The sequence below is a fragment of the Vanacampus margaritifer genome, chromosome 18, assembly GCF_051991255.1.
Source record: "Vanacampus margaritifer isolate UIUO_Vmar chromosome 18, RoL_Vmar_1.0, whole genome shotgun sequence".
In the NCBI taxonomy this organism is placed as follows: domain Eukaryota; kingdom Metazoa; phylum Chordata; class Actinopteri; order Syngnathiformes; family Syngnathidae; genus Vanacampus; species Vanacampus margaritifer.
This window is the reverse complement of record NC_135449.1, coordinates 4,459,723-4,474,200: the sequence shown is the minus strand read 5'-3', so window position 1 is coordinate 4,474,200 and position 14,478 is coordinate 4,459,723. Positions and strand designations below refer to the sequence as shown.

Sequence of the window (14,478 nt, the reverse complement as noted above, 5' to 3'; positions counted from 1 at the left end):
TAAAAGGTAAATAGGTGTGTCAGTGCTGGACAGAGGTGGCAAATATAGGTCCAGAAAGTAAACACTCTGCCACAGTTTGGCTTTAGCCTCTGAGGCTAGTTAGCTAGCTCCCTAAAAGGTAAACAAGCACCATGGGAGCTAGCTAGGGAGCTAGCTAGTTAGCACTAAAAGGTAAATAGGTGTGTCAGTGCTGGACAGAGGTGGCAAATATAGGTCCAGAAAGTAAACACTCTGCCACAGTTTGGCTTTAGCCTCTGAGGCTAGTTAGCTAGCTCCCTAAAAGGTAAACAAGCACCATGGGAGCTAGCTAGGGAGCTAGCTAGTTAGCACTAAAAGGTAAATAGGTGTGTCAGTGCTGGACAGAGGTGGCAAATATAGGTCCAGAAAGTAAACACTCTGCCACAGTTTGGCTTTAGCCCCTGATGCTAGCTAAGCTAGCTCACTAAAAGGTAAACAAGCACCATGGGAGCTAGCTAGGGAGCTAGCTAGTTAGCACTTAAAGGTAAATAGGTGTGTCAGTGCTGGACAGAGGTGGCAAATATAGGTCCAGAAAGTAAACACTCTGCCACAGTTTGGCTTTAGCCCCTGATGCTAGCTAAGCTAGCTCACTAAAAGGTAAACAAGCACCATGGGAGATATTTAGAAACATAGCTAGCTAGCACCTGGGGCTAAAGCCAAACCGTGGCAGGGTTTTTACTTTCTGGACCTGGATTTGCCATCTGCGGCGCTGGATTGTAACGATGCAACGACGGTTGATAATTGATGTACGTACGATACATTCCAATATCGATATGCGATGCCGGCATATAATAACGTATTGTAACAGACCAACCATACGACACGATTGCGATATGGACATTTGATGCCTGTGTGTCGATGCCCGACCTTTGGGGCAGTTAGATACATGTCAGAGTAGCATTTAGCTTGAATATGTTTCTCATGTCTTAGCTCAGCGGGTTATAAATAAGCTCCCCGTGGCATGGTAACATTTTCTTACTTGTCAGCTTGATGAAATGCAAACACATACGGAATTGACAGCCATTATTTATCAAGGCCATATCTAAACATCGCTTGTTTCTCCATAGCGTCAACAACCTCAAAAATAGGATTTCAGATTGCAGTACAGGCTGTCCATTTCAGATGTCCTTTTTATTTTATGTATTTTTTTTTGGGGGGGGAAACTCCCATACTAGACAGTCCTGGCGACATAATTAATGGTGTCCAGGTTTGTGTTCTCGCTTAGAAACCACAGCACGTTTGATTGATCAGCTCCCCGGGAAGAATATGCCATCACATGTTGAATTTAAGGCCGACCTGACAGCCTCGCTCCCTCCGGCTGAAGACGTTCAAAAAGGTGCTGCCAAAATGTGCCTTCAAGTCCAGACAGATTTTTTTTTTTCTTTTTCTTGGATGCGACATCATACATCATCATCAATTCCCAAAGTGCTGTGTCACTGGTACCCCTGCAACCTTGAGTTGCTCACTTCCTGCCTTGCTACCATATGTGCCGATTCCAATAGGGACTGACAACTAGGAGAATTAAAGTTTTGACAGGAAAATGGTGTAAAAAAAAAAAAGAAGCTGTGTGCTGTCTGCTTGGCCTTGACTTTTCCAATTTCAATGTATCAGACAACACAATATGAAATCAACATTCTTTAAGGCTAGAAGAATCTCTCTTTGTGCGCTTCTCTTAAAATCACTGACCTAACATAGCATGCACCAAAGGGGCTGTTTTTTGTTTTTTTTTGCATACCTAATGTGGTCACTGCTGCCGCTGTTGAGATAAAAGCTGAGAGGGACTCAAAACGCCGTGACAATTATTGCCGGGGACTCGCATACCGCGCGGCAGAACGTTGTGTTCTATTTTCTATTTTTAAAGTTGCATCTTGGAATAGAAAACGTTTTAAATGGTGTCCTGTGGGAATTGGTGAAATTTGTCTTGTTCTGGACTAGAGACTTTTTTTTTTTTTTTTTTTGGTCTCATGCTCAGTAGCCAGAACATGAGGTAATCTAATGAGATGCAATGTAGGTATCAAATGAGTTTGCGGTTTAAGTGCAGTGCATCAAACTGGGAGCTGTTCAATATTTTGATTCCTAAATTAGGTAACCAAAGTAATGGTGTCATGTAAAATGGCTTTTATGCACAGAACTTTAGCATTTTCAGGTTCTCCTGCTACTAATCACTAATGGCGTCCCTCAGGGTTCCATTCAAGGGCCCCTTCAATTCTTTTAATACTTCAGAATTTAGAATAGTAAAAAAAGTGTCCAGCAGGTCTCTCAGGGTTTTATATTTGGGCATGTTTAGATGTAAAACATTTGACTTTTTAAGCAATAAAAAAAATATTAGAAACTCCTGTCACTATAATATAGTCTTTTAAACTAAATCCGCCATGATAAACATATGTGGTCCTCTGTTGCTTTTTGTATGGTGGCTCACAATTTTTAGCGGCTAAAGGTTGATATTCCTCTTCTTCTGCCCTAAGCGCAAATGGTGGCCCCCTAGAGTACCATCCTCGGTTCTCTTTTCCATAAAATTTGCGGTAAAACCTTTTATTTAGCAAACTGTAACAAAAAATACGTTTTTAAGTGTCACCTTGAGCAATACTAAACTAGTTAGTAAAAGGAGCCCGTGTATTGGATCACAATAAGGGGACCTGTTATGTTTGCCAGGAAGTCTTTCCACATGCATAATTTTATATTTGCACGTTACATATTGGCACCACAAAGTGATTTAAACAGTCCTGCTTACGCTCACCCAGCGGTTTTTGGTCCCGAGAGCAACACATTTCTCTTTTTCTGTGTTCCATCTGATCTCTCATCATCTCTTGGGCCTTCCATCATGAGCCCCAGATTGATCGATCAATGGCCATAAACAAAACACAGATTGAACGAGACACTGGGGCACAACAAACAGATTACGGTGTTTTTATTTCGCCACGAGTGATCGTTGGCGACGGCATCTGTCGAGAGGCGGACACCGGCCAACAGACGCGCGGCATGCAAGGCAGCATGGCCGTCAAATGTCTGCCAGATGATCGGCACGGGCTCTGAATGGCAATTAGGAAAATATCGGTGGCTGGGATTTTCCGAACCGCGTTCACGCGAGTAATGTAAATGCATGAAAAGGAGAATGATGCGTAATCCAATTGTGATGGCAAAGGTATTGAGCGTAATTCCAGTCAATCCCATTTGCAGTGCTCGACGATTACATGATGCAGCGAAAGTCGTTTGTGTGTTTGTGGGTCGGCGTGCGCTAGCATGCGGCTTGCTAGCTGCCATTACTACTGATGTGTCGCCACGACAGCTTGCTTGACAGCTGTGCATATATCAGTGGGCGGAGCTCTCTGCATTGCGGTGCTGAAGGATGGCAGCCAGGCTCTTGATGTTGTAAGGGCCGCTCAGGGTCAGACCAGCGAAGGGAATTAAGTGCACATCATAAGGCCCATCGCTGTGTTCTTTATGGAATGTAATCTTAACATATTGCCTGCTTCTCTTTGTGATTTATTTCTGTTGCGGTAGTCTGGACATAAATCCAGCTTGCGTAAAGTGTGTTTAATGTTGTAAATATTTACTAACATTGTATAGTTTTATTCCCTTTGAATGATGGTATGATTGTTGGATTTTAGCATCAAGAAATGAAATGCTATTTCATTGTCTTCAAACCATTACAATTACAGAAATGGTAATTTACGGTAATAATTTTTCATGTTTGAGAATTTTCTGTTTAAAAAAAAATATTAGTAGAATTATTTATCTTTTGATTTCATAAAATTATTATGAACAGTTAAAAATGTCGTCTGCTTTGGAATCATGGCCGCGTATAACTTTTTGGCTGTTTGGCTCAAAGGGGTGTGCACACTTGTGCATTAATGATGGAAAGAAAGTTTTTGAATAATTCATCTTGATCAATTTTTTTTTTATATCATCAAAATTTATTTATACAGGGGTGTGTAGACTTTCCATAGCCACCCTAAATACATTTCATTCTAATGGTCATATTTTGCCTCATGGCATTCCTCAAGGTACCATCCTAGGGCCCCTTCGATTCCATGATTACTGGTACTTCACCTGAAACATTTCATTCTCAAGGTCATAGTTTCCCTCATAGCAATTCCACAAGGTGCCATCTTAGAACCCACGATGACTCCAACTGGAACATTTCATTCTAAAGGTCATAATTTCCGCCATGGCATTCCTCAAGGTACCATCTTAGGGCCCCTTCTATTCCACGATTACCTCACCTGGAACATTGCATTCTAAAGGTCATATGTTGCCTCATGGCATTCCTCAAGGTACCATCCTAGGGCCCCTTCAATTCCATGATTACTGGTACTTCACCTGAAACATTTCATTCTCAAGGTCATATTTTACCTCATAGCAATTCCACAAGGTGCCATTTTAGAACCCACGATGACTCCAACTGGAACATTTCATTCTAAAGGTCATAATTTCCGTCATGGCATTCCTCAAGGTACCATCTTAGGGCCCCTTCTATTCCACGATTACCTCACCTGGAACATTACATTCTAAAGGTCATATGTTGCCTCATGGCATTCCTCAAGGTACCATCCTAGGGCCCCTTCTATTCCATAATTACCGGTACTTCACCCGAAACATTTCATTCTAAAGGTCATGCTTTCCATCATGGCATTCCTCAAGGTACCATCCCAGGACCCCTTCTGTTCCACGATTGCCTCATCTGGAAGCTGCAGCAAAAAATTACACATTTGATGTTCTGTTTTATTAGGGCACTTTCACACTACTAACACCCTTTAAAACTCCAGTTCATTCGCCCCTTGGTGCATTTCGATTCATTGGATGTAACCAAAACTCAGTTGTGTATTTTTTTTTACCGTGTGAAAAGGAACCCATCAACCTGATTTTGACAAAACAAAACCAACCTTGTGTGTGAAAGTGAAGCGAGGCTGCATTGACAAGTAGGATCACACCATCCCGGTCTTATCCGGCCTTTAAAGATCTTGTTGATTTGTTTTCAAGGCTTTTAGGCGAAAGACCGCTCATTGCAAAACTTGTTTACCAGCGCTCAGCTTTTCAGCCTGTGAGATCTAGCAACAAATCTCTTGCTCTGTCCAACACTAAGGAGTAAACTAAAGAAAGGTCAAAGACACTTTGCGCTTACTTTTTTTCATGCAGCCATCCATTCTGCAATGGTAACATTCGAACCCAACCTTGGGGGGGGGGGGGGGGGAAATAATCCAATATGCTCAAAGTCCGCATACTGATGATATCATCTTTTGCATATGTAGTACTCAATTCGACCTTTTCCTTTTGTGTTTCCTTCAGCGATGGCCCCAACACAGCCCAGCCTGCGGTCAGAGGTTTTCAAGCCTTGTGTCGAAGATAAGGATTTGGCCTTTTGCCTCAACGAGGGCGAGTGCTCCATCATCGAAACTGTGGCCGGAGTCCATCGGCACTGCAGGTGAGCGCTCGTGTTTTTTTTTGTTGTTGTTTTTTTTTGCTTCCTTGAGTTAACTGGCTGAAATCAGAGCGCATACACATGCAAACAGAGCACACTCAGTCCATAATCGCCTCAACTACTAACTGAGGGATCAGAGATGCTTTGGCCGCATTAGCTTGTGCTCAGTTGCTGATCCACACAAACAAATAATGCTTCTGCCTGGAAATGTTTCCAGCCGTTCGCACAAATGGAGGGAGATAGGAAGGGAAATTTGGGGACTGATAAGATGACCGGTTCCCGGTTGTCAAGAAATGGTAGATTTTGTCTACATACATAGTACAAAAACATACACAGTAAGTTCTGTAGAGTAAATTTGACACTATTTTGAGTTCAGTTTTAGAGTAGGCTAATATTTACACTTGGAAGAGAGTAAAATAAAGAATTGGAGAAAAAAAAATAAAAGTCACTCAAGGGTTGAGAAATGACCTCACGACCTTCATCTTGGAAGACAGCCACACCCCCACCTAAGATATGCCCCTCCTCCTGTTTGCTTATTTCCAAGAGGAGACCAAAAGCATTGTTTTTTTTTTCTTGGGGAATCGTTTTATGGTCTTGAAGTTAGGAAGATTCCAGCTGAGATGAGAAATTTACTAACACACAGCAGGAGCTACGTGGCTCGGGGAGTATGTCGGCTCTCTCCCAAGCTGAAGGGTCATAAGTTCATTCCTCAACCCTTGAGTGACTTTTATTTTTTTTCCAATTCATTATTTTTACTCTCTTCCAAGTGTAAATATTCCTTTGGTCCAACCCTAAATAGAGTCAAATTTACTCTATTTGTGCATTTTTAACAGCATAATGAGAGGTAAATCCATTAATTATACACTAAAGTTTTTACTTTTATTTGGATGGATTAAACCGAATAAACACAGCGGGCCAACATGGTGAGTAGTTGTCAGAAATACTTCAAAGATTGAAAGGAAGTATCTAAAAGAGTAATAGCACAAATTAACTCCTGTCATTCTCGTCTCCACAAGTTCAACGTTTGATTTTTATTGCATTTAAATGGGCAAGTTGAAAATTAGACATTTTCAGATCCAAGTTGTTACTTTGGACCGTCCACGTTTCTTCCTCACTTCTGTTCTTCTGAACTCCCCCTCGCGGCCCAATTCGCCAGCGCGTTCCATTACGCAAACACGGCTTTAAAAATGCATCACTTGAAAAATACATGATGAGAAATTTAAGGAGGCAAGAAGTCTGCTGAGCAGCAGCAGAATGTGAAGAATCTCGTTAAAGCACACCCACGTGGACTTAAACGGCCCAAAGTCGAAAGAATAACATTTATGGAAAAACCTCATAACTAACTGTTGAGTTAGGAAAATAGTGCTTTGATTTTTGCTTTTCGAAATTTAAGTTCGTTTTAATTTGTAGATTGAGTTGCTAGATTTCTAATTTATTTACTTTTTTCTCGAAACTGTTTTGTTATAGTTTAGTATTAGTTTTAGTATTAGTTTTTTAGTACTAGTAGTTTCAGTTACTTTTTATTTTTCTAAAAGCATTTTCAATGCTATTTTATTTCATCTTAGTTATTGAATTTGTTTTTGTGAGCTGTAATAACCTTGGCTTGATATCCGCAAGAACATATCACGCCTTAATTATTTTATATTTTAAAAAGGATCATTATTTATTTGTGCATCAATTTACCGGCGACCAGTCACTCAAGGTCAACTGGAATAGAAAACAGCTCACCCTGACGCCAATAGGAAAGGGATTGATCAATATTTTTTGGTGAAAAAAAGGAATGAGTGTAGCTTCAGATACAATGTCGCTTGAGTGAAGTTTGAAAATGGAGTATTTGATGTAATGCCCTCGCATGTGGGCAAGGAGAGCCGCGGTCTCCGATGCACTTCCAAACATACAAAATGAAAAAAACTCACAAGGAGCATGTAGGTGACGCTAACAAAATAACTGCGCAACTACAGCTCATAATGTCACTCACTTGGCCACGCCCACTTAACTCATTCACTCCCAGACATTTTCACTGAAGCAACCCCCTTCGCTCCCGGCTATTTTACTGGATTTTGACTGATTTTGCTAGGTCCACAGAATATTCTTGTTCTATTGCTATATATAAAAACATGGCCCTGGTTGAGCTCTTATACTCTACTGCCACCTGCTGGCCGTTTTTTTGTTGTTGTAATAACTACCATTGCTTTAAACGACCTTTGTAAGTGCATCAAAGCTTTCTGTATGCTCTATACAATTTTGTGAGATTTTTCTTCATTGAAAAGGAAAAACAAAAAAAATGGGCCTTTCAATTTATTTCATATTTCTTGATATGTATCTGAGTTATTAGCTCGGTCACGGAACAAATTATGACGCGGTCAAATCATCTCTTTCTAACAATGGCATAATGTTTCCAGATAGTGGCCTCCACTCCAACAGAAGCCTTGCCTCAATTAATCACCTGACTAGATAAATGCCGCACCACAAATAAACGGCTAATTGGCTGTAATTTCACTGTGGAGTTAAATGAGAACGTGCTGGAACGTTCCAATAAAAAGCCTTACAGTTTCCTGGTTTGTGCTGAAAAACAAAATCAATGTTTCGAAGGCAACCGTGCACTTTATTTATGATCTGAGTTGAGCCGTCATTAAACAAGAAAGGATGTGTCAAAACAATCATGGCGCCGCAGTCATTGATTGAGAGCTCCGTTTTGGAACTTAAATCAATGACGAATGCTTGATGAAAAATCTCTTTTTGCTCTCTTCTTCCTTCCTTCCTTAGCGCAGGATGTTCATGTTTGCCTATGCTAATAAGGCTCCCAAAATAAACATGTAAATTTGCTTTAAGACCTTCTCCCGCATGAGCGCCGCGGCTGGCTCGCCGAACTCTTTACCGCGGCGCCTTCCCACCTAAAACAGTAACCGGAAAGGATGGCAACATAACTAGGCTATCGCGACATCGGCCGCGAAACGGACTAATGTGAAAAGGAGCCGTATTGCTGTTTATAGAAGCCGAGTGTAACCTTTATCAGGATGGAACAGTGGCCGTCTGCTGTCAAACGCGGTAATTACGCGCCATCAAATGAAGACTGGGATGTTGAGCGGCGACAGCTGGCAAACAAAAGCTTTCATTGCAACTTGTCAAAACTTTTTCACAACATGTATATGTAGTCGTCGTATTATCGGTTGTATTTGTCTATTTTTCCACCCCCTGCCCCTTCCTTATGTTTTTCCTTTTTTCATCTGAGAAGCAAGGCACCGTTTGGCGGCCCGTCAGGCTTCCTGTTCTATCTCCCTCTGTTGTAGTATTACAGTTAAGCATCTTTTTTTCTTTTCTTTTTTAACAGTACAATCACTAAAATAATTTATTGATGATAATTATACATTACACAGTCATAAAATAGATATTAAAAATAAATGTAAAAATACAATCATTCTAGCATTTTTGTTACACTATAATATTACTTTTATTATTATTTTTTTTTTTTTTTTGTTGGAGAGCTCAGTATTGTTCCTTTGGTAATTTTACCGATTTGACATGTCATCATCATTGCGCTCTCTTTTTTTATTTTTTATTTTTTTTTATTATTATTTATTTATTTATTTATTTATATATATTTTTTTTTGTGTGTGTGTGCGTGAGTGTGTATTCATTAGTTCACCTACAACCTATTAAAAAAATCCCATACCGTTCACCTAAACCGAACACTTCCGGCCAGAGTCGTGAGGCCGTCAGGAGACCCGAGGAAGGACCAAAGAAAGGAAAGTGAAATCCAGCACCGACCAAACACTATAATATTACTAAGAAAGTTTTACTTATTCATATGATGAATATGACATAAGTAATGTATTATTTGTTCTTCATTTTGTCAATCAATCAATTGGTGAGTCAAATCAAGAGGAAAATTCCGCCTTGCCTTGCATGCGTGCGTGAGCAAAATCTCAAGGTAAAACCCTCCTCCCGTTATTGTGAAGGCAGAAGAAGAAACATTTATTCACCGTCAGCCGTCATCATCCTGGCAGTCGTCTTTTTGAGTGCGTCAGTCGTGACCGATTGGAGGCTAATCACGGCGCTCTTGAAATTATACTATTGCGCCTTTTTCACTTTTGATGGCTGCCTCCAAAAGCAATTAAACACACGCAGGTGACATTTCAACTGACACGGACACCTCAGGCCGAATAATTTAGGAACTGTCTAAGTGTATCGAAGACGCTTCCACAGCGTCAGTTGGCGTATTGGACAGCAAATGTCAATATTGTCATGTTTAGAGATGGATGCTTGCTTGCTTGTTATAGAATTGGTCAATTGAGCAGGTGTGTACTTCTGATGATGATGACGATGATGATGACAAGATAAAGACTCGGGAGGCGATGAGAAATGAACAACAAATGATTCAATTAGGGACTGTAATGCATCGTATAATATCATAGCAAATCCTCCGTAGATTACATGCAAACATGAAACTCTCAAGTAGCAAACAAAACTGCAGGATAATAAAAAATAAGTACTTCATGATTCGGTCAAAGCGTATTTCAAGGAATATAAATGAAAAGAAATGCACTTAAATACATTAAATAAAGTTAAATACAACTTAACTGTCCTTATTAACAAATAATAGTATTTGATTATTTAAAAAAAATATATATATATTAAATTTATTTTTTATTTTTTTAATTATCTAATTAAATTAAATTAAAAATAAAATACAAATTCCTTTAATTTATATAATTATTAATAAGGCCTGACACATGGATTTTTTGGGGAGATTCCAATATTTGGCGGAAGAATATTCCAATAACCAATTAATTGGCTGATTAATGAATTAATTTGAGGAATATTGTTAACATTATATTTATTATAATTAATTCTATATAACTATTATACATTATATATATACACATAATTATATTTATTTAAAAAAATAAAAAAATGTTTGTTTGTTTTTTGCTTTACCACTTACATTAATGTAATCCCGAATTACAAGATGAATATTTGCCTGTTTAAAAATAATTTATTCTTTAGCTTTAGCTTTAGCAAAACGTTACAGCAGAGAGAAAAATCAGCAAAAAGGGCTTCTTTTTCTTTCTTACTATTTATTTTTGCTTTAGGGGAGTGGTGTTAATGTGTAAAAAAATTAATAATAATAATAATAATTTTTAATCAGATTTTTTTCCTTTTTTTTTTCTTCATCTGAATTTTAAAAGCACTAATATCGGCCAATTAATCAGTCAGACAGACGCAAATTATTTCTATTGATATACAGTGCATACATTTTTTTTCTTAATGGAGTAGTAAAGAGGAAATTAATTCATCCATAAATAATGTGTCTACCAATGATTTAAAAAAAAAAAAATAGTATTGAGCCTTTTTGGCGGACAAGTGAGGCGGCGCTCCAGCGCGAGCTGAAGCGCCGCGAGCGACTTCACCTTCACGCTCGCATGCGTGCTGCTTGTTCACATACTTCCAGCTAGGCGGGCCATAAAAATCAGACGGATGGAAAAAGGCCAATTATGGCCTTTTATTAAAATGACAATAGTTTGTTTTACGGCCGGCCGTGCTGGCTTTTTATGGCGCGCTTTGCCTTCGCTAACACGTGTTAGCGCTGAAATGGTGATGGATTTGGATTTTAATCGCGGCTGTAAACAAATGATGGATGAGCGGCGTGTGAGGTGTGCTGGACACGGGTGATATTGTGGCAGCTGGGAAGTTAACTCCTCAGGCCCCTTTTTTTTTTTTTTTTGCCTATAATCATATCTTATGGAAATAATTGTGTCACAATTGATCATTCCGCGTGGATGACCTTGGCTGGGCTTGGACATTATTGATGATGCGCCCCAGGCAACGTTGTCCTCCTTCCGCATTTAAAGAAGTATACTTTGAATTAAAATGCATGTTGCTGGACCCGGTGGGCTGCTACTGTGGAATAATTGAGAACAAATTAGAGTTCAGTGTTTTGTTTTGGTGAACCACGGGAGTGTTGTTGGGCTATTTAATACATTTTGAAATCCTGCGGGGTAGTTATAATGTCGACATCAATCCGTTACATGAAAAACACTGCATATTGTTTATTTGTAATCATTCATTCCAGCGTTGCCATCATAAGCTCTTATTTAGCTAATTATTTTTTGGTAATAGATTTATTTCCCAGTTATATCCATCTCATTTTTAGTAAACAATTTCCACATGCTTGAGGAACTGCCGTCGTGGTGTTACATTATTATAAAGTACATGCTTCCTCTCAATGTTTAGATTTTAAAAAACCTTAACCAAAAATAACTATATAAAAAAGCTCTATATAAACTCAGTCCATTGTATTTTTATTGATTTTTGAAATTGTATTTTGTATGCAAAATACATAAAATTATTGTATATTTTTTTAAGATAAAAACAATTTTGAAAAAAATCATTGAACGATGAATCATTTCATTTTGTGATTTTTTTCTATTAGAAAAATGACTTTTTTAAAACGTATTTTCAGAATAAAAAAATAAAATAAATGTTGATTGCATTGAGGTGTTACATTATTATAAAGATGAACTTTAAAAGATGATTAAATTAGAAGATGCTATGCATGCTTTTTCTCAACGTTTAGATTTTTTAATTTTGAACTTAATTTTCTTTTTAACATAAAACAAAACAGTTTTATTGTTTTTTTAAGAGAATTTTTTTTGGGAAAATTAAATATAAAGTGCTATATAAATGCAGACCTTTACCATTTACTGTATATGTAATTTTTTTTTTCGAAATTTGAGTTTTTATGCAAAATACATTTAAAAAAAGTATATATATTTTTTTTTTAATGAAAATTTTGAACAAAAAAAATCACATTTTTAAGATACATGACTTTTCTCGATTCACTTCACTTTGGGATTTTTTTTTTCCCATTGCAAAAAAGTCTTTTTTAAAACATTTTCAGAATCGAAAAAATAATGTTGATTTTTTTTCAACGAGGTGTCCAAAAAGCAGGATTAGTCAATCAGTCGACCTCAAGCTCTAACCGACATTATAAATCCCAATTGGTAATTGTTAAAGGGATACAATATGTCTTAACTGAGTGACTAAGATTGTTGTATGTGGGGGGTGGAGCTGATTTTATCTTGCATCAATGTGAGCCATAAGTCATTCATAATTTTAAAATTATTAGTAAGTAACCTCACCATACAGACGATCGTAATAAAATATTACCCAAGCGATGGGCCGTTTATAAGATTTGGTACGGCAGGCCCGAACAGATGTTCTCACGGGCCGAAATTGGCCCACCGGCCCTATGTTGCCCAACCCTGAGCCTTCACCCCCCCCCCCCCCCTCGCCCAACTGGTATCCTCTTTATCAAAGTGACATTTGACTGCGGTGGGAAGTGTTTGGTGGCCGCAAGAGCGTTTCCTCGCTCGTGATGCAAAGATGACGCAAATCTGCTGCAAGCTCAACAACTTCATCAAAAAGAAAATAACAAACTTAACAGCCCACTTTCTGCATTTCCTCCTGTAATCTACAGTTTGCTGTTTTCTTCCTTTCTATTCTTTTTTTTTTTTTCCCTATATCAGCGCTTCTTTCCGATTTATATGTAAATCCATCATTATTACATAAAAATGCAAATGAGCGGCTCCAAGACCTGCGCTCGGAAACTAATTCCGAAGGGAAAAGTTTACATTTTAATCAATCGCCGTTATCAGGGACAATTAATTAACGGCCAATTAATTGCCAACATCCAGATTGAGTGATAAGTCAGCAGTAGCAACATAAAATAAAACAAGATCAAATGCACGAATGTTGCCTAAGTGACGAATAATTAGCGGTTGAGTCGACGTCTGCCGAGCGTGATGAAAAAAAGGCGCGTATGATGAAAAGAGGGTTGCCGTGGTAACAAGAAAGCGTGAGCGAATGCTGATGCTGACGTTTTGTTGCAGATTTGATGCCTTCATATAAGGAACTTCGCAAGAATTCACAGGTCTGCGTCTTTTCTCGCATACTTGACGTGCTCGGGTGCGTCCTCCAAACTCAAGTCGAGAATTTTGAAAAATTATTTTTCATTTAAATTCCATGTTAATGTCTTGATATTTATAACCCCATGAAGAGGTCACATTCATTTGGGCAAAGGTTAGTTTTTTTTTCTCACATCTCCACATAGTAATTGAATCCATTTAAAGTATAGAAAACATTATTATAAAGATGAACTTTAAAAATGCTCAAATTGATACTGTATGTGTTTTTTACTCAGTTAACATTTTAAAAAAAAATGTTTAACAACATTAATTAGGAAAAAAGTTTTTTTGTTTGTTAGCTTTTTGTAAAATGATTAATTTCAACATTAACACAAAAAGCACAATATAAGCATTTACATGTATTATATATTGAATTTAAAAATGTTACTTTTTATGCAAATTATTTTTTTAGAAAAAAAAAAGTCACAATTTAAAGATGCATGCATTTTTCTTTAATCACTTAATTTGTGATTTTTTTTTCCCATAAAACAAAATGTTTTTAATACCTTTTCAGATAAAAATAAATGTTATTATTATTATTATTATTATTATTATTATTATTATAAAGATGAACTTTAAAAATGTCCAAATTGGAAGATATTGTATGTGTTTTTTACTCAGTTAACATTTTTAAAATTATGTTTAACAAATTTATTATTTTTTTTAAAGATGTTTTTTTTTATTGTTTTTTAAGTGAAAAAATAACTTTTCAACAAAATGTTTACTTTTTATGCAAATTATTATTATTATTATTATTTTTAGCTAAAAGCAAAGTTGGAAAAAAAATCACAATTTGAAGATACATACATGACTTTTGTTTAATCACTTCATTTGTGATTTTTTTTCCCATAAAACAAAATGTTTTTAATACCTTTTCAGATAAAAATAAATGTTATTATTATTATTATTATTATTATTATTATTATTATTATTATTATTGTTATTATTATTATTATAAAGATGAACTTTAAAAATGTCCAAATTGGAAGATATTGTATGTGTTTTTTACTCAGTTAACATTTTTAAAATTGTTTAACAATTTTTTTTTTTAAATATGTTTTTTTTATTGTTTTT

At 37.1% G+C, this 14,478-nt stretch overlaps 1 protein-coding gene across 2 annotated transcripts in view; it reads left to right on the top strand.

The window, feature by feature from the left end:
• The window catches only part of nrg3b (neuregulin 3b), a 211,395-nt gene that overhangs the window by 111,043 nt on the left and 85,874 nt on the right, over nt 1–14,478 (top strand). For both annotated transcript variants that reach the window (XM_077549847.1, XM_077549846.1), the window contains exon 2: nt 5,305–5,440. In XM_077549847.1, coding sequence (XP_077405973.1) covers nt 5,305–5,440 — 136 coding nt within the window. The remainder of the gene's footprint in view (nt 1–5,304; nt 5,441–14,478) is intronic.